This window comes from Clupea harengus, chromosome 5 (genome assembly GCF_900700415.2).
Source record: "Clupea harengus chromosome 5, Ch_v2.0.2, whole genome shotgun sequence".
Classification (NCBI taxonomy): domain Eukaryota; kingdom Metazoa; phylum Chordata; class Actinopteri; order Clupeiformes; family Clupeidae; genus Clupea; species Clupea harengus.
Window position 1 is genome coordinate 814,009 of NC_045156.1, and position 24,870 is coordinate 838,878.

General features: G+C 42.8%; 2 protein-coding genes across 2 annotated transcripts; one reads left to right on the top strand and one right to left on the bottom strand.

Annotated features, from left to right (window-relative positions):
- Nucleotides 1-68: 68 nt before the first annotated feature.
- Nucleotides 69-4,514, bottom strand: eevs (2-epi-5-epi-valiolone synthase). Its single transcript, XM_012838620.3, has 5 exons — nucleotides 3,953-4,514; nucleotides 3,102-3,735; nucleotides 2,643-2,870; nucleotides 2,060-2,312; nucleotides 69-1,765 (listed from the first exon to the last, which is right to left on the bottom strand). Exons 1-5 carry the CDS (start codon nucleotides 4,111-4,113, stop codon nucleotides 1,680-1,682), a joined length of 1,362 nt encoding a protein of 453 aa, XP_012694074.2. The 5' UTR covers nucleotides 4,114-4,514; the 3' UTR covers nucleotides 69-1,679.
- A 48-nt stretch (nucleotides 4,515-4,562) lies between these two features.
- Nucleotides 4,563-21,950, top strand: zgc:113054 (uncharacterized protein LOC541322 homolog). Its single transcript, XM_012838659.3, has 11 exons — nucleotides 4,563-5,012; nucleotides 11,336-11,525; nucleotides 11,907-11,998; nucleotides 12,205-12,437; nucleotides 12,606-12,842; nucleotides 13,217-13,288; nucleotides 13,491-13,707; nucleotides 14,928-15,136; nucleotides 15,595-15,667; nucleotides 18,625-18,742; nucleotides 21,363-21,950. Exons 1-11 carry the CDS (start codon nucleotides 4,997-4,999, stop codon nucleotides 21,556-21,558), a joined length of 1,653 nt encoding a protein of 550 aa, XP_012694113.2. The 5' UTR covers nucleotides 4,563-4,996; the 3' UTR covers nucleotides 21,559-21,950.
- Nucleotides 21,951-24,870: the final 2,920 nt, after the last annotated feature.

Below are 24,870 nucleotides of genomic sequence, written 5' to 3' on the forward strand. Positions count from 1 at the left end.
GCCTTTACAGATATTTCACGGATTTTATCGTTTATTTGGAAACCTAATTGAAAAAGAATGACAGACTGATAAACAGAAGCAGTATCTTAACAGGATAGCCTTTGAGCTTGGTAGAAGGGCTGATGTCAGTCAGTCCTCCAGCAGTGCTCTGCTTCACCATAAACTCTATGCAATCACTTACGTGTATATAATGATGACAACACAGCAGTGCTTCAGGGAGCATTGGACATGGAGCACATGGAGTTTTCTAAAACTACTTCTTTCAGGAAACACAAAATATGTTATATTTGTAAGAAAAAAAATATCTTTATTTATAACAAAGTTTGAATGATATGTCAGTAATCTTGTTTTCTATTGCCCTAGCACATTGTCTAACTGTAAGTGGCCCTAGAACTATTCAACAAGACTCAGTATTAGGTAGTGTCAGGTAGTTTTAGCACATAAAATAAGTAAACCACTTGTTTACCATGTCCTAATACCAGACCAGTTCTTAAGGGCAGTATATCTAGCTCCTTCTGTTGACACTGTTCAACGATTGCTTTTTTTAACAGCAGAACACTGGGGTATTTGTACAGCAAGTATGTATTCAGTTCAGCTGAATGTTAACACATGTTAATATGCCTGAAGTATATAAAGTTCTGAAGTTCTTAAGATTTCTGAATGTTATATATTAGACCGATGTGATCGAACCGCCTATTTCTGAGGAGCACTTTTGAGCATCTTGGATCTTTTCTTTTTCAGGTTAGACATTAAAAGACCTGTATATGGGTAAGACTTTTTGCAGGTAACATGAACTCTTCAGTGTTTACCAGGGCAAAGTGACATGTATGCCTTGCTGTTCCCAGGGTCCCTGTCACGTGTTCTCTCTTACACAATTAGTAGTACAACAATGGACACATGCATTTTAGTGCTGAATTTTAGATTGTCAGTTGTCAATAGTTTTCGATTAAGTATATGCCTATTCCCAAAATAGAATTCTCAGCCTATTTTCAAATAAAAAAAAAGCTTTTTTTTTCCTTTTCTGTTCTGTCCTTATTTTACTAGTCACATTTGTGTATTCAGTGTATTTTATAATTCTGAATGGTATCAAAATGATGAAGTTAGTTAAGTAAAATCGGCACCTTTGGAGATGGTGTCCTAAGTCACCTCTGCATCGAATCATGAGATGTCCATGATCTTTCTCCCGGAAGATCCAAGTCCAAGTGGATAGTGGATCATAGTTACAGGATAGACATTAATCTATATTTTCCGTTTATTTAGATATTACACTGAATAATCTTAAACATGGGTCTCAAAGCGCCAAAGAAAAGCTTTTAGAATACATGTTAGCAACACAAATATATATCAACTATATAACAAAAAGTTGTTAGATATATTTGCTAATATATACCATGTTATAACAGACTAAAGTTTAATATGTCAGTATTTGGATTCCTTACACATTAATAGTTTGACTTATTGAAAGGTTAAGAGCACCTAGAAAATCCCATATTAAACTAATATCATATACATTCACATGTTTCAGTTCTATCAGAAATCCCATTTGAACAAAAGTACTGAACACATGACCTATAGAAGTAGTGACAGGGTGAAAGCCTGTTAAAAGAATAGATCTTGGCATCACTATACCTAATGCTGCTGGAACAGAAGTCAAACATAAACTCATAAGATGTCAAGGTTCACGAGGAAAGTCCTGGTCCCAGCTCATCACACCACCTCTCATACGCATGGCACAGGGTTTCATCGTCTGTGTCGTTGAAGATTTCTGTTGAAGGTAGAGAAAAGTACAGATCTCTAATAAACTGTGAAGTTTCATCAGAAAAGGAGGAATTCTTACACAAGGGATGAATTAAAAAATATTTTGGCTGCTGGTTTCAATGTCATCCCTGATAATATGGACTGACACAAGGTTTTGTGGAGTGAGGATTTCTTTTCACTTTCAATCCAAACGATGTGAATTACAGTCTAAAGTAGGCCTACCATCAACCTAAAGTGCCAAACTAAATTTCAAATGCACATGTGAACACAACAGTGTTCTGTGATGTAAAGGCTTCTGTACCTGCACAGCCCAGGCCGGTGGGCAGAGGCATCCTCACCAGCCCTCCGGAGTGTCTGAGGCGCTCGCGCAGCGCCCTCTGGACCAGGGCCAGCGTGAAGCCCCGGTGCCACACGGGGAGCTCCAGCCCCAGCATGCAGTCGACGATCCGAAGCTTCTCGTCCTCGGTCACCAGGCCCCTCTCATGGGCCACGTACACCATGAAGGCCATGTCGATGTTCACGGCCTCCCCGTGCAAAAGTGCTGGAAGCACTTCCTGCAGAGAATGAAACAGACGTAAAAGATTTGCATGCACGGTATGCATGGGGAATGCTCTGCAGAGGGATAACTTGGAAAACTGCCAGCTTCTCTGTTAAAGCTGTCAGAATGTGACATTCCAAATGGTGTGAAAATTGAGTGTTAGTATTTCATGTTTCCCTCAGGCGCTGAGCACACTTATCCTATCTTGATCACGCTTTGGTAATCATTTTATGAACCCACGGAACTCATCAGGGTGAGTCATTGCATGGACTTGTTACCTCTTATTATTTCACATTTACATTTACATTCTTCTTGATACACTTGGAAGACTGCCAGTGTTTCTTACCATCTCTAGCGCAGGACTTATTAGGTGGCCAAAATCCACCAGTCTGTCTAGGTCGTCCTCCCAGAGGTTTGGGGCCAACTCTTCCAGCATGGTCTCGATTGCCACCCTAGTGGTGACTGCAGCCGCTGAGGTCAAGTCTACGTTGTTGGACTGAAACCTGGAGTCCAGCAGGAATCGACCTTGCTCCTCCAGCAGCTCAAAGAGCCCTTTGTGCTTCATCAGCGCCATCTACAGGCCAGAGAAATCAGGGCCGTCAGATAACACACATGCTGTTCAACAGCACAGTTTGATTGCATGCAAGTTTGGCTAAACTAAATATGACTCCAGAATGAAATTATGAAAAAAAAGCATGTGATTCTATCTATTTTTATTGGACACAAGTGTGCTGTCACACTACATATTGTCAGCTCTCAGTTGCATACAAGTTCTGAACATCTTTATGGTCATCGGGTACTTTACCTTGAGCATTTCAGCCATACCATTTGAGATGTGCCTTCGTGGTAATGTTTGAATAAAGGACCTGTCCAAAAGTGCAGCAGCAGGTGGAATATACGAGCCAAGCTTATTTTTACAGTTGGCAAAGTTCACCCCATTCTTGGCCCCCACGCTGGCATCAATGTATGAGAGGAGAGAGGTTGGCACTCGGATGTAAGGGGTGCGCCTTCTGTATAGCGAAGCAGCAAGGCCCACGATGTCCAGGCACACGCCGCCACCGATAGCGATGATCGGCTCTGTGCGCCTGTCAATGCCAAACTTGTGGACCTCATTGAGCATCATCATCACCATTTCCATCGACTTCTTCTCCTCCGTTGTGGGTAGGGGAAGGATTCTGTACAAGACATCGCGACTCTCAAAGTAGTCAGTGACTTGGCAGCCATACAGCTTGAAGACTGTCTCGTCCATGACCACAAAGCGTTTAAGAGGCTTGTGGCTGCCTCTGAGAAGCTCCAGCTGCTGGGGGTCTCTGATGTGGCCAGTCAGGAGGGCGTCATTGCTGGGATCCAGCAGGTTTTGGGTCTGGATCACCTGATAGGTGAAGACAATGGGACTGACCACTGTCCAGGTTGTCCCCCTTCCTTCACTGCATTCATGTCTGCAAATGAGAATAGGCAAATATCAACCCATATTCTAAATGGTCAAATATGTATGTAGTGCAACTATCAAAAACTGAAGTCTTGCAGATATTGCATATTTAGAAGTATTGGAGATTGTCGAATTCGGTGTAAAGCAACACTCGGTAGCATGCGTTTCAGAAGTTAGTCGTTTGTAGCAGTGAATTGGTTCACTATTCATAATACAGTTTTACTTACATTTTGGCAGATGACACGCGTTCATTTTCATTCTTCCTTAAAGTTTTTCGATTCTTTCTCGTCCACGTCCCCTTTACCTGAACTAGATTATACTCAGTCCTCTTCGTTTCATGATGCGGCACTTGATCATGAACTTCGCCGGTGGGTGCAGTAATTGACATGATCAAAACTAGTCTACTGAGGAAAGCTTCGGAAGCTCCGTGATAACAAACCAGATAAATTGCAGCTTGTCATATTTCTGCAATATATATATTGCATATGTATACCAATTATATATGTGTACCGATGCACCTCACGAGGGAGGGGCTAATAAAGTCTTACCTTACAAAACTGTCTTACACAAGCAGGCGCGTTCGTTTGTTACACAACGTGTCATCAGTGATAGATTTACAATTTGAAAGACCTTGATACATTACTAGCAGTCTTAAATAATTTCCACACACTCCCACACGTGCGTCTTAGACTGGCCATGTATGCCGATACTTTGCTATCCATCTTTACATGACTTTACAGGACTATTAAGACTATTAACTATTAGAGGACTATTAAGAGGACCATAGGAGTATTATTGTATTGATTTAAAGGAGTTCTGAGACGATACAAAGTGCAAAGGATGACGCGCAAAATTCGCGTTATTCAACCTAAAATATACATTATATAACATATACTTCTATAAAAGTTCTTTCAAATTCATTGAAACAGTTTGGTACTAATGGGATGAGAAGCACTAGTCTAAAACATCTTGCTCAAGGTGAATGATTTTCACGTACCATGCAAAATGCATTCAGAATGTTTAACATTGTTTATTTACCAGCAGGAGGTCATATCAAAATGCTGAGTGTGAGTCGAGTGTGAACTCCACACTTTACAATTTGCTGGCATTTGCTTGGGAAGGCTTTACGCAAAGTTGGCAGTCACGTGTGTTCAGCACACACGACCGTGGAAAGCAGAGGACCCACCATCTAAATTGCCAGAAGATTGAGTGCCTGCTCGGCAAATTCCGATTTGCAGTTGTTATCAAGTTGTTCATCTGAGATTTGCGTCATGCAGACGGCTAAAGGTACGTGTTAAATTGTTATTTTAAACTAGTTCACAGTGTCTGCAACTCTAGCTTACTGAAGAGGCAACATTAGACCACCAGTTGTCCAATGTTGGCTGTCAGTGTGTCCCCAATAATAGCTTCTTCTGGAAGGGGTTGGGTGAATATGGGTTGACGTTTGACATTCGTTGGATATTCCATTTGGAACTTCGGAAACAACAAAGCACTCCAGCTAAATGACATGATCGAGGGCATGGAACATTTACTATAATGATGTGTCAAAAGAAACCAATAATATTTGTTGTCACAATCAACTTTTATCTAAAAACAGCCCCACGACACTTTCACCATACCCTCAGCCGCTACGGTCTGTGTTGGATATGTGTCGTTCGTGAACGGATTTGTCTTCGTGCACGAACGAATCTTTTCGGTGAACGAGAACGATTAGTTAATGCCCTTTGTCCATCTTGTTCCTTTCCTTGCTTGGCTTTAAAAAAGATATTTTTTAGCAGACTTGTTAAAGTGCCTCATGGGAAGGATTGCTCCCTGATTCGACTATGGAGCTGCATCGGGGAGGGCTGTAGCCCAAAGGAGTAAAATTAGGCTTATCCTATTGGTCGGGCTAGACATTTGAGTTCATGGAGGAGGCGGGATGATTTTGGGATAGCCTACTGTACCCTTCTGTGTGACTGACGCCCAGAAATGGACGATACGTAGCCTACCCATACATGGCACATTTGCTGGAGCATTCATTGAAACAACAACATGCAACACACTAAGTTGAAACTTGGACATGGCATGGACATTAGATGAGGCTAACAACTAGGCCTAGAGAGCTGCCAACTTTTAAAAAAACCTTGGAGTGAGATTCTGTCGGGGGTGACCAAAATTTTGCCGCGCACGCAGCCACACACGTTGGTGGCTCACATATCAGGGAATTAGAATTCATTTGGCGTTGTACCCATGTTGTGCCCTGCATTCTGGTGGTTTGTGGGGCCCAAACTCGTTGATAGGGGCGGCCTACTGGAAATGGACAACATTGGTTACATTCTGTGAAGCAAAGACATAGCTGAAGGTCCACCCCCAGGACATTTTGGTTTAAGTAGATGTTATTCCCTGCATTCTAGTGGATTTTTGGGTGGTATGCTAAAGATGTGCAATACCCGAACTTATTCTGATTCATGTTCATCTGATCATGACTTGTAGGGCCTTCTAGACTTGAGCTGAACATTCAACCAGAAAACTATTGTTGTGCCTCAATGACTGTCTATGTACCACAATATAGCCTAATTAATAGACCTGTGTTTAAGATTTGACCAAGGTAGGTTGATTGACATTTTGATTACAATGGTATTCAACTAATTCTTAACTGAAACCTAACCTAGATTGTTAATAATTGTATTCTTAAGAGCACTTCATGATTTATGTTCAGCCAAAAATTACACAAGATTAGTTTGGGAGAAATATTTTTCATTATTCAAAGCCTCCCACCACACGTTCCATCAAACAAAAAAGTGCAACAAATAAAGTGCTTAAACAGTAGCCTTTTTAAGCAATACAATGGATCAACACATGACAAAAACAACAAAAAAATCAGATGCAGATCAGAAGCTGGTTAGTCATTTTCTAAGATCTGTTGGCAAGGTTGTACTGGCCTGTGGCCTTCTTGGAGGCCTTGATGATCTCTGAGGGGGGCTCCCATCTGAAACAAGGCTCCAGGTCGGCCATCTTTATGGCCATTATTGAGGACAGGGTGCCATCCAATGCCAGGCTTTTTCTGGTCTTAGTTTTGTTCAGTCCCACAACTGAAAACACCCTCTCAGCATCTGCATTCGAATGGGGCAACACCAGGACCAGCTTGGCGACGGCAGCAAGCCTATCAAATTCTTTGGCTCCTGTCACCTATGGAAAATGAACCAAGAACAAAATGGAAAAACATACCATATTTTGTTTTGATTAATACTGTAAGTATACTGTAACAAAGTTCAGATACAACATGCATAGTTTGCATCATGTATGACACGATATATGCATGCATCAATAAAAGCAACATATGTAGCCAAGCCACACCTTCCAAAAAGAAAGACAAAAAAAAATGTATACCTTATGTTTCCGTGTTGCCATTCCAGCCCAGAAGCTTTCCATCTCAGTTTCGTCCTGAAGGGAGGTGGTTGGCATGGTCTGATAATCAGAAACTCCTCACCCAGGTGGTCATGCTCCTCTGGCCCATGGTATGGGAGGAGATGGGGAAACCTACCGTAAATCCTCAAATAGTGGCCGGGGCTTTTATTTACTTAGGCTGCACAGCGCACCGGCCTGTATTTGGGGCAGGCTTGTATTAGGGGCAGGCCTTTATTTCTTACGGCTCTTCAGAATGTTCAAAAAAGTTCCGTTGATTTGAATGGGGCACCCCAACGTTAGCATGTCTGTCATTTCTTGATATTCACCACTGCTAAAAGTTAATGACCGCTGTCATTGGCAATTCTAATTCACATCTTTCATATCATTCAGCAAGAAGTCCGGTCATTTAACGTAGCGGAAAGTCATTGTAATTTGAAGTCAGTAAGTAATGGGTTGCTACACAACACCTGGAACTTTAAAGTTCTATTAGCCTGAAGAACATCGCCCCATAATGCCGTGCGGCGGGCGCATACTTTCCTCTGATGCACTAAGCGCTCAACGATGTTCCTTAACAATGTTCCTTACTGTTCTCATTGCATGTTGTTGTTCTGTGTTGGGACTGAGTTTATACAGATGTGTGACGGTTGCACAGTCTCTTCGTGATAACATGTACCAGGGCATAAAGCCCGTGCCATTTTTACATTGTGTCGTGTTTAGTGTTTATTAAAAAGCCATAACAAATATTCCATACTTCCGTGATTTTTTACAAAATGCTACCGGTACCTTTTTTTACCCCCGGCTTGTATTCGGGGCCCGGCCTTTATTTGTCCGTATGGACCACGCACCCGGCTACTATCTGAAGCCCGGCCTCTAATTGCATCCCGGTCTTTATTTGAGGATTTACGGTATTTATGAAAGTAGAGTTACAGGTTGTTAAGTTATAGGTATATTGTCATCAACCAGCAGCAGTTCATACACATCTTTGAGGAAAAGCCATATAAGAATAACTCATGTGCAGTTTAGGAGTGAACACACCTCATCATAAGCATTTTACAATAATTAAAGAAAAAAACGAACCTTTCAACAAAGTACAGGACATCTTCAATGACACTTTCAGCCCTCTGCCGCACATCTACAAATTCTGCGTGTTTGATCAGTGGCTCTTCCATTGGCAGCTTCTTAAGTGCATAGCCCACAGCACTTGTTAGGAAACTCAACACAGCTTCATTGAATGAATCCACCTGCCGTGGTGTGATGTCACCCTCATCAAGATATCTGTTAAGTTTAGCCCTGGTTGTGAACCCAATGTTCAACTTTTTCCCTGTACAGATACAGCATATCAGGTTAACATAAATGGTTTAACATACTGATGCAGCAATATCAGCTTGACACATAGTGCAAGAAATCCAACCAGAAGCTCACTGTTGGACCGACTACCACCAACCTTAGGTTTCTACTCATGAAGTGGCAAAAGGCTAGGTACACGGCTAAATATCACATTTTATCTATCACATATCACAGTGTATGATCATAATAATAGCCAAACACTAACCTGGCAAATGGTTTGCCTTCTCTTTATTGGCAATTTCACAAGGCTCCTAATGGCCTTGCAGAGCTGCTGGAACCATACATTTGGAAAATAGCTTGCGTACGAATTTCACCATCTATGACAGACATTTACAAAACTAGTATTAGATCCCTGCAGATAACAGCTGAGTTTACATTCACCACACAAAATCAAGTTCAACCACATGTCATTAACATACCTAGTCTCTGCTCAGTTTGGAGATGAAGATTTTCTTCAGGATGTATTCAATTCAACAAACCGCGTTTGTCTCTCTTTGAAACTCTTCTTCTGTCGCTAACTTCGGGACTTCTTGGGGTAAATAAGATGTCTATGCAGCGAATAGGGTTACAGATGCGCTCCTTAGCGCCAGCTACCCTCGGGGAGTTTGAAAAGGAACAAACGCGTCTCGGCCCAAAATCAGATTTATTTTTGGCGGGAGAAATTGGATGTGTGGCGTGAGTGCGTGTGTAAACATACAAAAGCGTGTGTCACACGGCGAAACCGTGTGAGTTGGCAGCTCTGGGTTACAGATGCGCTCCTTAGCGCCAGCTACCCTCGGGAAGTTTGAAAAGGAACGCACGCGTCTCGGCCCAAAATCAGATTTATTTTTGGCGTGAGAAATTGGATGTGTGGCGTGAGTGCGTGTGAAAACATGCAAAAGCGTGTGTCACACCGCAAAACCGTGTGAGTTGGCAGCTCTGGGCCTAGCTGATAAATAGATTTGAACTAGAAAATAAAAATTGATTTTATTATTGGAAATACAATATATTTCATTGATGAAAATAAAATTGTCCTTGTGTGCAACATTGGCACTGTTTTAATTAGCCAGGTTTGTGTTTTATGTGTGCTCCGCCTTTAGTTTCACCTTCTATTAGCGCATGCCTTACACTTTCAGTGAAGAACAAGTGGCCAGTCTACACAGCTCTCGTTCAGTCTTGAGGTAGCCATCAGTCTCTTGTTCACCTACTCATACGTTCATTGTAGGTGTATTTGTTCAGTCCCAGGTGTAGCTTCCAGTCAATCATATGCTGTTTTAGGGTTGAAGGAGTAACAACGTTCTTTTCCGCATTGTTGACTATGGCCAGTGAGGCATATAAGTGTGTGCTGTAAGTGAGCATATGATTGGCTGGAACCTAAACCTGGAACTGAACGTATGAACGAAAGTATCTGCCTGCCTGCCAAGCATGGCACTGAGAGTGGAGACACCCCAGAGCCGAAGGATTGACAGAGGGTGTTCTCAAAGTCAAAGATGCTTCCTTGGTAGGACGGGTCCTTCCGAGTCCTTCCAAGCAGGGTCCTTCAGAGGCTAGGCAAGACTCCTTCCTAGCATTCAGAGAACAAACAATGGAACAATCTTGTGAGTGTGCAGGTATGCATCACCGAAAAGGTCCCGCCTTCAAATTCCGCGCTACTTAAAAAAAATGGCTCTGGTACGTGTGCATAGAATTGTGGGTGCTTTAGGAGTGCAGAGGATAATCCAACTGCATCCTTTAAAATTCTCAGAACGAAGGATTCAAATTCAAAAGTCTGTCCTATCATCTTTTCCTAACCACTTTTCCTTGACCTCGATGGAAAACATCATGAGGTCAAGGAAAGATATAAAGTAGAATTCACAGGGACAAAAAACAACCGCGGTTTTACGAGAATCTAACTCCATTTACACTTGGCTACCAATTATGTGAAGACGATCGATTGTTGATTGGGTTGTTGAAACTCCTTTCTCAAGCATTTAGAGAATTTGACCAGCTCTTATCATGGATGTCACAGCAAATATTGTTGTTTTCTTTTGACACATCATGTTATAGTGTAGCCTACTTTCCATGCCCTCGATCATGTCATTAAGCTGGAGTGTAGTCCTTTGTCATGTCTGAATGTAGCCTACGGAGGTTCAAAATCGAATATTCCAGCGAGGATCAAACCTCAACCCATCTTCACCACGGTATCTGTCTCAGAGCCAAGAACTTCAATGTTTTCTCTGTAGCGTTTGCTGTGGCGGACGGGGACATGTCCCTATCCTCATTAATCGCAAATAAATAGGCCTAGATTTTAGATAAAGAGATCAATTCTAGATTTTTGTTAAAGAGGACCTATTGTGCTTTTCTGGTTTTTCCCTTAGTGTGTTATATAGCTTTTTCGTGCATGTAAGCGGTCTACAAAGTTACAAATCCCAAAGTACCCTCCAGAGGGAGTAACCCTCTCCCACAGAAACCACTTTTCTCAGCTGCGTGAAATGCCTCCTTGGAATCCAACCCTTTTCCTTTGTTACAAGATGATCTCATAACACAATCCTTATTGCCGCCTAGCTGACCAATCAGAGCACACTGCACAGTCTCATTTCATGTGCTTGCAAAATAATTGTTCACTCTGACAGGTAGGCTACTGACTGGTGGTGGTTAAGTCATTGGTTTCTAATAAGTTTGAAATCATTGATTTAGGCTGTTTCTCACCGAGTTGTGTAGCGTAGGCCTACAGATATTTTCTTCCTTCATAAGGGAAAGAACCATGCCCAAGGGGGTTGGCCATGAAACACACAGTGAAATTCTGAAATTCTCTTATCTTTTTAAATTAGGAAAGTAATGAAAAACCAACATTTAAATTTCCATGTATTGTTATGATTCATATAGTTTGATATTCGACCTACTTTTCCTACCCCCAGTCTCAGATACTCCGTTGGAATTCATTGTGGAGTATCTGTCCAAAGCCAAGGACATTGTGGACAGTAATGCCAGTGTCCCAGAAGAGCTGAGGACTTATCTTCAGAAGGCACTGGACATCGCCAGTGGCTTAGACAGCTACCTGGAGAGAATGACCAGCCAGGAGAGTGATCCTCTAGCTGAGCTCTACAAGTGAGGATGCTCCTTATTGTCTGTCCATTCACACCTGTTCTCCAATGGGCGCAGTATGGGCATGCTGTTTGTTTGGGAGCAGCTGTTTATTGGGATGTACACACAAGAACAGCACACTCATAGCATGAAAAAACAAATAACTTTATTAAAATACTTTATCTCATGTGATATATGTATGCTTGTACATATAACCTAGCATCTGACTAGCTCTGCAAAGTAGTTATAAGCTGCATTGTGCAACTGTTGAATGTTCTAGAATTGAAATGCCCAAACAATGGATATAAAATTGCCATTTTGAAAGGCATGCTGTTTTGTGTGGCATCTAATGAAGTCACTTTGCAGTGTATGATGTGCTTCTGTTGTTGTTGTTGTTGTGTGCAGGAAGACAGTGTGTCATGACTGGGACAGAGCATACGAGGAGGGGGCAACTATGTTTCGTCTCCCAAAGGAATGCATCACTGGACACGTGGAAGGTGAGCTAGCCATGTGTCTAAAAGATTTTCAGATGTGAAAATCAGAAGTGTCAGATAACAAAACCGCCTCACTTAAGTCACATCATGCAGGTTTTATGTTATTAACTCAAATTAAACGAATAAATAACCAATAAAGACACTACTCATAGATCAGCCCTCTGAAGAGAACACGTTCAAGAGTTTTTTTTTGTATGCTTTTATGACAGGCCAGGTTTTGAAGATGCTTGTGCACATGTGCAAAGCAAAGAGAATCCTGGAGATTGGGATGTTCACGGGGTATGGAGCGCTGTCCATGGCGGAGGCACTGCCAGATGATGGTAGATTAATTGCCTGTGAACTTGAGGCTTACCTGAAGGAATTTGTCCAGCCCATTTTTGACAAGTCCCCGCATGGCAAGAAGATTAGTGTGAAAATTGGGTCTGCAATGGATACCCTCCAGGTGAATTTTAATGAGATTTTGTAATGTATGTTTTGACACAAAGGTGTCATATAACTTGGTTTGAGGTACACATATATAATATAGACACATTTGCTTTCATAAGCTTTTGTAAACTTTATATTTAAACTGTAGTGGCACTTTCTGAGTTATGTTTTTTTTATATTGTAGGAATTGTCAGAGACTGATGACCAGTTTGACATGGTGTTCATCGATGCAGACAAAAGCAACTATATCAATTATTACAAGTTTATCCTAGACAACAACCTTCTACGCATGGATGGAGTGATATGTGTAGATAACTGTCTGTTCAAAGGAAGAGTCTATCTACAGGACTCAAAAGATGAAAACGGTCTGGCCCTACGAGAGTTTAACGAGTTTGTCTCCAAAGATCCACGTGTGGAGCAGGTAGATATATATTTTTAAATTTGATAGTATATCCTCAATCGCTTGCCTGTATGCCCTTTGAACTTGTCATGGATAAAAGCTAGGCAGCTTGCTAACTGATTATTTTGACCTTGTACTCAGGAATGTTGTACTGTAAATGTGGTTCCTATATTTTCACTGGGTTTCGGACCCGGAGCACAAAACTACATAGTGAACAGTCTGGGCAACTAGTGGGAACACCAGGGGTATTTAGCTCTCCTTCACGTGGCCATGTCATAGAAACTAGTTGGAAAAAATACTTCAAAAAGGGTAAAAACCTGCGTAATATACAAATATCAAGCTATTTTGATTTATTTTTGTTGTGACCATCGGGGTATCCTGTGGTATTGTTCTAGGTGATGATTCCCATAAGAGATGGCATCACGATCATACGCAGACTTCCCCCCTCACAAGCTTCACTCCAAAAGGTAGGACCAGGACCTCTTACTGGGTCACAAGGTATTAGCTGACATCATTGTGTAATTGGCCTTAATATGTTCTATTTTACAGGTCATAAATGGGAAAAAGTATTTTAACTTCTGCATATTGCCATTCATTAGTACTGATACGTGACCAAAATGACTGTTTGTCTATTTATACTATATGCAGTAGCATTTGTGTGTGTAACAGAACAAGGTGACCGATGATGACGTTTTCCGGGGTTTGAGAGGGAAGCCGATCCTGGATCGACTACGCTTGGATGGGAAGGTGGCGTATGTGACGGGGGCAGGCCAGGGCATCGGCAGGGCCTTTGCTCACGCTCTGGGGGAGGCCGGGGCCAAGGTAGCCGTGGTGGATGTGGACCAGGGGAAAGCAGAGGCTGTAGCGGAAGAGCTTACACTAAAAGGTAAAGACAGGGGGGGCACATGGTATCTGTTGACGTGAGAGTCAGGCACAATATCAGAACCAGGCTTTCACAAAATCTCTGCAGACATTGAGTTCAGTTCAGTTCAGTTTCTGTGTATTTTCACCAGCAGAGGGCGCTATAATAACTAAGCCTCGTGGAAGTGTATTTCTACGTCTTAGTGCAGCAGAGTACATTTTATGTTATTTCTCAGTTACTTATGTGCATTTGCTGAGATGATAGATTATTTCTAGTAATAGTAAAATAGCCTCTTTCAGAGTATAATTCCTAAAACAGATGAAGGACTTCTCACAACACCAAAATACCACCATAACACCACAATAAAACCGCCTTTTGCACATGAAACATGAATCATTTAACACCCAGCTACATAAAGGAATGACTACTCTATACAGTGTAGGCAGTAATACAAAAGCCTCGTCACACCTACACAGATATTCATATGGATACAGCATTCATACAGGCCCTCCTAAAATTCCTCCTAAAAACCTCCTAAAAACCGGACACAAGGGCAAGTCAATAATATTACAATAACAGATCAGTGCATTGTCTACAGATGAACCCAACAACATATTTTTTACTCAATAATTATTATAATTAACAAAATATTTACTCAGATCTGCAATCAGATCAATACACAGAAAGGCAAACCTGTGCAAAACCTACTGAATGGTTGAAACATGTCACTGGAAATGAGTCACTGGAATCACATGCCACATGGACTTTTTTCCCCTGTACTTACACCAACCTCTCTGCTTATAATCCGTTTTGATGCGAAAATGTAATCTGTATCACAACAATAGTGTTATCGAGAATGGCCTTTAGTTTGTCCATTTTGAATAAACTCAAAGAGAAATTCAATATTTCCTTGGCCCTAGGGGTCTGAATAGCTGTTTTGAGAAAATACTTTGGGAAATGTGTATTTGTATAAACTTACCAGCAGAGGGAGCCCTATCATTAGGTTACAGTCTTTCAGTGGGCATTTCTAAGCGCATGTTATGCTGTTGGATTTATTATTTTTAACAATGTTGATATAAATCAGGTGGTAAAACAAATGAAAATTAGTATTTTATTAGATATTAGAAATTATATATTTTGACTGAACCTGGATCCCAGACTGGATCTTAACCCTTAAAAGTTAATTTAGGTTTTGTATGTTGTTTCTTCTTTGAAAACATTATTTTATTTTCAACACTATAAAGGGATCCCGAATATGGCCTTCACTGCAGACATCAGCAAGCCAGAGGATGTTCAGAAAATGGTGGATGCCATTGTCTCTAAGTGGGCAGCAGTCCACATAGCATGCAATAACGCTGGCATCAACATGAACTCGGCCAGCGAAGACACCAGCCTAGAGGAGTGGGACAAAACATTCAGTGTCAACCTTAGGGGAACTTTCATATGTTGCCAGGTAGGCGATGTTGCCAGGTCTTTTCTCTGCACCACTGGGCATTTTTCATCTCTTTGTGGGAACCTTTGGAAACCCCGACAGGGTGGTTTGGCTTTCCCATAAAACCTGATGTTTGTCTGTGTGAGACAACTCCAATCCTAACTGTACAGCTTGAACTTTTGGCTTATGGAGTCTTGTTAGGTGTTCAAACCAAGCAAATCAAACTGTATCGTTCCTGTTATTACACGGAGGTGCTACTCATCTAGGAATGTAAAGCAAAACGGTTGCATATATAAGCTGAAGGAGAAGAGAGAGGTGTGTTTCATATAAACATTATACAATTATGATATGATATTCAATATGGAGGGAGGCTGTCTCTTTTCTGTGTTTATTCTGGTCCGCTCTTCCTGTGCAGTTGTGTGGTTAGTGAGGGACTTGATACTGAGACGTGTTTGAAAGCGTGTCTCCCTGTGCCTCAGGCTGCAGGTCAGGTTATGCTGAAGCAGGGCTATGGGAAGATCATAAACACAGCCTCCATGGCCAGCCTGATAGGTAAGTCAAAAGCTCTCTTGTATTTCTTTCTCTTTTTTCTTTTCTTTTAAGAGAGGGGATCAGGATGTAAAAGAATGAAGGTTAGAGGTTTATTGGAGGGGCTCAAGCATTCCAGAGGTACTGGTCCTGCTAAACGCTGCAATAAAAAGGTAATTTGGCCTGATTTGGCTAATAGTAAAGTAAACTTCAGGACATCAGCCAAACACATTCTTTTAAAACATGGTCGAAAGAATGGTTAGAGAAACATTGGCAGAGGTGGGAGAAGTGGAAGTGGAGAATTGTGAAAAACACAGGAGAGGCGTAGGGTTGATATCAACAATACTATGACTGACTTCCTCTCTAAGCTCAGACATCTGGTTGCTAGTATTTAGGCATGCAGATACACTTTTCTACTCTTTACCATAGAGCCCATACCATACTATACTCCCCCCCCCCCCCATCTGCCCTATTCAGCCCCATGCCATTTATTCCACCCAGCCGATTCACAGGATGGGACATCAGTTGAAAAGCAAGCCGTAGCTTCTTGGTCTTGCCCCACTTTCTTTTTTTTCATAATCTCTCAGTATCTACAGTATTTCTTGCAGTAGTGGCACTCGCTGTACTCTCCCTCTCTCTCTCTCTCTCTCTCTCTCTCTCTGCTTCATAATAAAACCAGACGACTCTGTGAGGGCTTTCAGAGCCTCACACACGGTGACTCGTAACAAGCATGAGTAAAGGGAGTCCCCACTTGGCCCCACTGATCCTGGGCCCACCAGCCTTTTGCTTAAGTGGCCGTGTACAGCATCATATTTTTCTCTCCTCTCCTCGCCTCGCCTTTTTTTTTTTTTTGTTACCCCCATTTTTTTTACAGGCAAAACCAAGCATTGTTGTAAAGGGAGAGCTATTCGCGGCACTCTATAATTCCTCCAACAGGTTCCTCCAGGAGAGCAGCGGCACTTCATCAGCTGTACAGTCAAGTAGCCAATAAACTTGCCTACCATATGGGCAGGAGTCCCAACTGTGGGGGCAATCTGTAAAACAGGAGCATGCTGGTAAATAGAGGGCCAGTGTGTAAAGTGGGGGAAAAAAAAAAGAGGAGTGATCAATTACTCGCATTACAAACAGTCCTATAGGAATATGCTTTATCGGTCTGGACATCTGTTATTATATTGTCATAATGTATAATCAGATGGGGCTTGTTGTAGCCAGACCGGGTAAGAAAATGGAGACACTGAAGGCCTATTAAAATGCACAGTGACAGCATTTGAACCATCTGCTGAATAATATTGTTGTTTTTTTTTTACCCCTTCTCCACACCGCCCCTCTCCTCTATCTCATGAGAATGCAGGTGTGCTACCTGGTCACATGCTGAGATGAAATATTACATTATTAGCAATTCAGAAGCATTAAACAAAGTGGTGTTTGATATGGCTGTGGTGGTGGATGGGGATTGGAGATGGTTGTTAGCGAGCCGTCAGGCTGTGCTTAGAGGAAGAAGAGAATCCCGTAAATTCTGGCTGTGTGTTTGGGGAGGCTAGAACCAAATGTCAACCGTCAGATCAAAGCTGCCCTACAATGATGAAAAAAACCCTTCATGACAACGGCCTGTATCTACACTTAAATAATCAGAGCCTTGTTAGCTACACTGCTTGTTTGCCTGCCCTTAAAAAAGAGGAATAAATAGCTGCCTGGATGTTAAAGAGGGCTTTAGGAGGCTCTTCAGCTCTCTTTTCTCTGCTCCTCTCCGGGGACTTGGCGGTGCTGGAAGAGGAGAACATCAAGGAGGCTTTATTTGATGGATAAAGGCAGTTTTGAACTACGCAACGCAGCTGGTATCATCAGGTCTTCAACACGGATTATGGCTGCCGGCCTGTTTTAGATGCGGTCTTCCCTCCCTGCTCAGGCACACACTAGTACGAGCGCACACACACACACACACACACACACACACACTCACTCACACACACACACACACACACACACACACACACACACACACACACACACTACTATACATCTATACAAACACACACACACCTGATAAGGGGGATTTCAAGCCCGTCTCTGTTTGTAAGCCTGAGGCTTGACTCCTCCTCAAACACATCTCTCCAGGTCACATAGTGGTGGCTGCCTTTTCCCTCTCTTCATCATCACCATCATCACTATAATCATCATCATCATCATCATCTTCTTCCTCAGCCGTTGTTCTTCCTCCAGCTGATCAGCGCCTCCCCCCCTCCCTCATCTCTAAACAAATGAGGGCCTGGGAAGCAGGAGCTGGAGCCTCTCTTCTCGGCAGGACCAGCCGCTGCCTCTCCGTGCAGCTGTGTCATATTTATCATCGCGCGCTCGCGGCCCGGGCTATTTGGCAGTGAGATCACCGGGTGACGAGGTTAACTACTAAAGTTGTATGTAACTTGGAGCCCCGCTCGTGATGATTAATCAACCGGCGGAAAATGAGGCCCTTTCCCCCCGCATCGCACGCAGCGCGCAGCATCTGTGATGGTCAAGGCAAACAAATGGCATGTTGCCTTTGTTAGCGACGGCGGCGCACAAGCGAACATCCAGAGTAATTAATTTTACATCGCCTCATCTACAGGGTCCTGGAAAGCTAATGAGGAGCCCATCTCCCTGTCGCTCTCGGTTCAGGCCTGAGCGTTGAGTTATGACTGAAACATTGCTGGAAATGAAGCAAGTGAAATGTGCCTTGTGAGCGTCCTCAGCTGCATAGAGCGGACTCATTGGAATGCATTGTTGTGGAACTAATAAAATAATTGCCTCCTGAAAATGGTCAACACCTTCAAAGTAAGCCATAGGTCTGGTGTGATGTGAAGGTCTGCGTGATTTTCTGAGAAAGGGCTAGTTTTTTTTGGTTTTGAGAAAGTGATGTGTTGGCAGCCATAATTACATTACACCAGGACAGGATGGAAAATGCAGCTCCTTCACTCGCTTCGCTTCGCCTTTCTCCTCCCCTGCAGTTCCTCACCCTCAGAAGCAGCTGGCCTACAACACGTCCAAGGCAGGCGTGGTGAAACTCACACAGACTCTGGGCACGGAGTGGATCGACCGAGGGGTCCGCGTCAACTGCATCTCACCGTAAGTTTTACACATTACCAAACACCAGGACTGTGTTCAGTTTCAGCGGTCAGATATCCTTGACATGCTCCCAGGGAAACAAAAAGTGAAACAATAAAGAAGAAACCAGTCACGTCACGGAATCAGGTCGCAGAACTTTTCACTGTGCTGCGATGACACGTATATGATCTGTAAGGGCCACCTTTATTTGACCATTGGTTGAAAGTAACTAAGTACGTTTACTCATGTACTATACTTTGGCACAGTTCTGTGGTTCTTGTACTTTACTTGAGTATTTCCATTTTATGCTACATGACATTAAATTTCAGAGGGAAATTCATTTATTAAACAGCTTTAGTTCCTAGTTTCTTTTAAGATGAAGATTTTACATTATGGATAATATAACAACCTTTTAAAATACAACACATTGTTAAAGATTAAACCAGTGGTTTCCAACCTTTTTGGCTCATGATGTACTTTGATACTTTAACTACATTTTGCTGCTAATACTTATGTACTGAAGTGGGATTTTTCATGCAGGACTTTTACTTGTAATGGAGTATTTTTACATTGCTGTATTGGCACTTTTACTCAAGTAAAGGATCTGAATACTTATTCCACCACTGCGTGTGACATTGAAGAAAGCAAACTCCTCAATGAAAAATGAACTAACACTGACATACAGTATATTTTACATGGATCTGGATTAGGTAAGCGCTTTCTATGCTTTATATTTGGGAATGATGTGGCTTAAATGTATGCCTTCATGAAATGCAATTAGCAGCTATGCAACTTGATTGAGTCCCCCCCACCCCACCCCCACTGATAGCTAAGCAAACGTCTGCTGCATGAATGCATTCATGTGTAGACAGAAACCCTTAACAACACTGCCAGCCTTAACGTCCTCTGGGCAGCAAGGGCCAGCCATTTATTTTTCACTGCAAACAAGCAATTTATTTTAATCCTCTTTTATTATTATTTGTTGGCTTAGCAAAGCTGTGATGAATGAATAAGAAACGAGACAAAAAGAAGAGCATTGTCAGACGCTCGTGGATTGGGGACACATCAGAGATTGAGGCACTAATTTAAGGGTTGCAGACAATACTTCAATGCTTAATTTGATGACGTCTGGTGGGATGAGTCAACCTAAAACATGCGTTTTCCTCCCTTTAATTGTTATATTCAATTAGGGAATCAAATTAGCCTCTTGAACCAGAGGTGTCGGCACAACAATAGGGCCTGTTGTTTGTGTCTATTTGTGTGTGAAGCTCTTGTGAGGAGACGAGAGGAAGAGGAGCAGGAAGAGGAGATGCGTGTGAAGTGGAGCATCCCTGAGCCCCTGCGATCCCCGAGCAAATCCGTCCGGCTGCCGGAGCCGGGGCCCTCCGTTGGCGGCGGGAAACAAAGACACGCTTGCCATGCTCGGCCCCTCATTTTTATTTATCGCCGGCTTGTTTGCTAATTTTAATTTGCAAAGAGAAGCAATCCCCCCCCCCTCCTACCCCCCACCCGCTATTGGAGGGCTGTCTCAATGGGCCGCTGATTTCTTTGAAGTGACAGTGGGTAAATATGCATAAAAAAGGGGGGACACAATTAGCGAGTGTGAGGTTGACTTCCGCCTGATTTCATTGGCAACTTTAGCCGCCGCGGTGATAAGCCACATTATCTAGAAAATTGGCTGAGGGAAAACGGCACCTCTGATTGCCAGGAAAGGTTCCAGATAACAGGGTGCTGAAGAGAAATATAATTGAGGTGGAATATGTTAACCAAGGTGTCACATGCTCCTCGGAAGCGCTAATTTATCAGAATGGCGGAATTTGTACCAAGGCAGCGGAATACATTTAGACCTGGCTAAACAGGGGGAGATGGATGTTCGGCTTTTAGTCACTGTCATGCTGATTGTCTGAGAATGTCTGCCAGAATTTCTCATTAGACGCCCTCGCGTAAATACATTTGTACCAACCGTGAGTGGATTGCATGTGAGTTGTGTGTGTGTGTGTGTGTGTGTGTGTGTGTGTGTGTGTGTGTGTGTGTGTGTGTGTGTGTGTGTGTGTGTGTGTGTGTGTGTGTGTGTGTGTGTGTGAGGGCGTTTTTTTAGTTGAGTGATTGCTGTGAGTACTGTTGAAAAGGATCAGGTCTGGAGGCGTCTCGCTGACTGTCCCTCCCTTAGAACCAAGGAGAGGCATTTGTAGTGCATTCACAGGCCAGTCTCACTTACTGGCTAATGTTAGCCAACGCATCAGTATGTCAGACTGAGGGTGGCACAGATGGAGATTGCCTGCTTGCACTCTGGGCCACTAAAATCAAATTGTGGTGAGGATCCTGCATATGCCCGCTGGTGTTGGGAGCGGGCAGGGGTGAGTCATTAAACGCTGGGGGCCCCGCTGTAAACATCATCAGAGGGCCGCTCAGAAACGCTGGGGCTCGCCCTCACTCGCGCAAGGATAATTGGGTTTATTTTTGTCACCCAAGTGGTGGCTGCTGTGAATCGTGGCTGTCACTCTGCCTGTGATGTCTGATGTGCCTGGCTCATCTTATTTTTTTTCTCCCTACCCCTCCCCCTCCCTTACTCCCACTTGCATCGCTCCTCATCCCCCTCTAACCCACCCTCCTCTCTTTTTTACTCCCCTTCTCTTTCCAGGGGGATTGTTGACACCCCTCTCATCCATTCGGAGAGTCTGAGGCCCCTGGTGCAGCGCTGGCTGTCAGATATCCCGGCTGGACGACTGGCTCATGTGACAGACCTGCAAGCTGCAGTGGTCTACTTGGCATCTGATGCCTCTGACTACATGACAGGGCATAACTTAGTCATAGAGGGTGGGCAAAGTCTGTGGTAGAGAAACTTTGCCTTTGTTCTGCCGAGCCAATCGGAAAGAGAGAGCAAGCGCATGAGAGAGAGAGAGAGAGAGAGAGAGAGAGAGAGAGAGATGGCGAAGCACCTTCACCAGCCACATGGGACCATTACAGTGTGGCCAGTTAACTGTATCAGAGGACAACAAACAAATGCATTCAGAGGTTGCACTCAAGGTTGTCCTCAGACTGAGCCATGTACTTCATGCACAGGGTAGTTTTCATATGGGAACTCCGCCATGGCCAGCTCTGGTGATTCATTGAAAGGGACCATTAGGGAGGCAGTAGTGTGTCTTGACCAGTGTTGCTGTATCCTGTAGTGTTTTGTCTGGTTTGCTTTGACTGATACAGGTCTTTGAAATAAACCGCTCTGTTATTAGTTTTTCGTTATGGTGCTTTATTCAACAAGGCTTTTCATTCAACAGTCAACAGGATGATCTCAGACATCACAGAACTAACCCACAGAGGGAAAACAGGGCAACTGTAGCTTGAGTAGCAATTTCCTTTAATATACAGTACCTTTTTATATACCCTTTTTTGTTTTTTTCTGCTTTTTCATTTCATTTTTCATTTCCATGTCTAAAATTCAATATTCAACGCAGCCCACTTGAAGACAAAGACATAACATGTCATACCAATAATTTGGATGACGTGTCTTTCCAAACTCAGACCACATAAAATAGCCTAAATACCCTGTGCAAATTTTATGAGTTCTTCAAGTGGAACAGCTGTGTATTACTGAATGGAAATACGCTTTGAATTACGTGCCATGTTTTCATGTGCCGTAAAAGTCCAGTGAAAATATCCTCCGCTGCAGATGACGTAAAAGCCAACTTGATATTTCACATGTGACTGCCAGTGTTACTGTCCACTGGATCTGAAGAGTAGAAACTAGTTGGAAAATAATGGGTAGTAAACACTGTTTTGCCTGCTGTATCCAGTTCTGTCAGTCTATACACACTCTCTGTGTGTTGTTCACACTAACACACACAATCCCTACGTTTGTCATCGATCTGCGGCTCCACTAGGGCGAGTCTGTGTGCAGTGGGAACAATGTGCAGTTGTCATGTTTATATGCTGAAAAACAATACTCGAAATGAAGACGGGCAGAGAACTTGACCTTGGTCACCGCAATTATTCCCAAGGAGTGGCCAATTAGGGCCATTACTAATGCAATGGGATGGTGGTTAGACGAGTGAGCATACACAATTCATTTACAGTACTGACACTTAGAGAGGGGGGTATTTACATAATTAGGATAGGCCAATCATGAAAGCGAATAAGAGGATTCCATTTAGAGCCAAGACCAATCAGGAAATATCCACTGCCTAATCAAGTGTGATGCATTCCAAAGTCCATCACAACAACAACTAAGGCCTGTGTGCGTTGATTAACTGTTTTCAGTTTTATTTTTGTTCACTTTCTACACACAGATAAACAGACTCATTTATGAACAAATCAGTCTGGGATATATGCTAAATGTGGCAGAGCTGATGAAGCTAGCAGTTGAGGAAAGCTATTTCTCAAGAGAAAGCTGAGACTGTTTGGATGGGATGGGGCTGAGGTTTTCTTTCCCTGTTGTTTCATCAAATGACCACATAGGGGCAGCCTGGAGATGATCTGCTGCCTTCCCTCTTGGGGAACTTAAACGGATGGAGAGTCATCAAGCATATCATTACAATAATCTGCAATGGGTATCAGGGACTGCAGTCAATATGTAATAATCTCATACAATCTTACATCAGCAATTAAATATCACAGAGAGGAAACACACACACACAGGGCCATACATAACACAGACACAGAACTAAAAAACCTGTACCAACCTCTCACACATGGGGATGACGTTATTTTCTCAGCATAGATAACAATAGCTAAGATTTATTGCTCTGTGATATATTAATTGCAGTCCTGTCATTTTAGTGAATTAACTAGGATTGAATTGTTAATTGCCACAGTGACCCAAAATAATCAAGTTGTATTTGCCACAGTGGCAGAGCTACCTTTTAAAGTAGACATTATGTACAGAGTGCTGAGCAGTAAGTGGTTCATTCAGATCACATTTGTACTAGCAGTGCTTGGCCGCTGTTTTGGTGTTATGATGATGTTTGTATTGCTCCAAACTGTAGCAGAGCCCTCGTTTTCCCTCGAAAGTGTGGGCGAAAGAGCGAAATCTTCACCGTTCAGCAGCAGAAAAGATTATATCTCTCTTCAAACCTATGGCATGCTCCACGAGGTGTAAGTGATCTTGAATACATTATTTACGACCTCCTTGTGCTGCAATTACCTCACGGAACGTGGGCAGAAGTGTTGTGCTAAACAGTTCTTCAGCCCGAACAGCACTTGTGCTCGCACACACACACACACATACACGCACACACACACACACACACTCACTCGAAATGAACTTTGATTAATGTGGACACCGTTCCCCCGCTCACATGCAACATTTTTACAGTGGAGGCGCTGAAAGCACAGAGCTGAGACCACATGACAGTAAAGCAGAATACATCAACACACCTACATATGCCAGCAGGAAAATAACATGGTTTACAAACTTGCTGATTTAACTTGCTGATTTAAACTAAACTGTCATTTGAGGTGGCATATCAGTGGAGTAATACACTTTAATTACAAATGTGCCTTTTAGTGCCTTATGTGATATCAGTTTGAATGATAAGCATAATGAATGATAGGAATGATAAGTTGTTAAGCAAATACTATAATGGCCATGGATTTTAACTGTGTTGACTTTATGGTCAGCTTATTTGTAGAGGTGGCCGCAGGCAACAATAGGCAGAAGAAGAAATATTCCCTCTTGTGTGTTAGCATTCTGGTGTGAGACTTGTCCTTCAAAGTTAAACAACTCCACTTTAATTGGAACAAATTGGAAAAATATGGGACACTCACAGATGCCACGTAACCTTTCCAAACTGCAGAGTGGTTGACATTTGTGGGACCTTGATTTAAACTTGGGAATAATAGAGGTTTTTAATTATATGCATGTTTAAATGAGCAATTATTGATAAACCCTAGTTGCTTAAGCCCAAGGGATGGAAGTGGCCGTCAAGGCTGTTTAATTTATTTCGTAATGCTCCTTCAAGTACATTTAATTTAATTTTCTGTGTGCATGCATGTGTGTGTGTGTGTGTGTGTATGGAGGGGGGATTTTATTTTGCTTGAGTGATGCTACAGGAGGGTTTAGGCTGGGCACAGACAGTTAAAGCGTCACGGCAACCGCATCCCCTCCGTCGCCTGCGAGACAGGCCTTGTTTACGCCCTGTTTGTGAGCTCATGGG

Coding starts and splice junctions, on each gene's coding strand:
- eevs (XM_012838620.3), bottom strand. CDS start 4,113: ATGTCAATTACTGCACCCACCGGCGAAGTTCATGATCAAGTGCCGCAT. Junction 2,871..3,101: donor GTATGGCTGAAATGCTCAAG/GTAAAGTACCCG, acceptor TCTGGCCTGTAG/ATGGCGCTGATGAAGCACAA. Junction 2,313..2,642: donor TAAGTCCTGCGCTAGAGATG/GTAAGAAACACT, acceptor CATTCTCTGCAG/GAAGTGCTTCCAGCACTTTT.
- zgc:113054 (XM_012838659.3), top strand. Junction 11,526..11,906: donor CCTCTAGCTGAGCTCTACAA/GTGAGGATGCTC, acceptor TGTTGTGTGCAG/GAAGACAGTGTGTCATGACT. Junction 12,438..12,605: donor CTGCAATGGATACCCTCCAG/GTGAATTTTAAT, acceptor TTTATATTGTAG/GAATTGTCAGAGACTGATGA.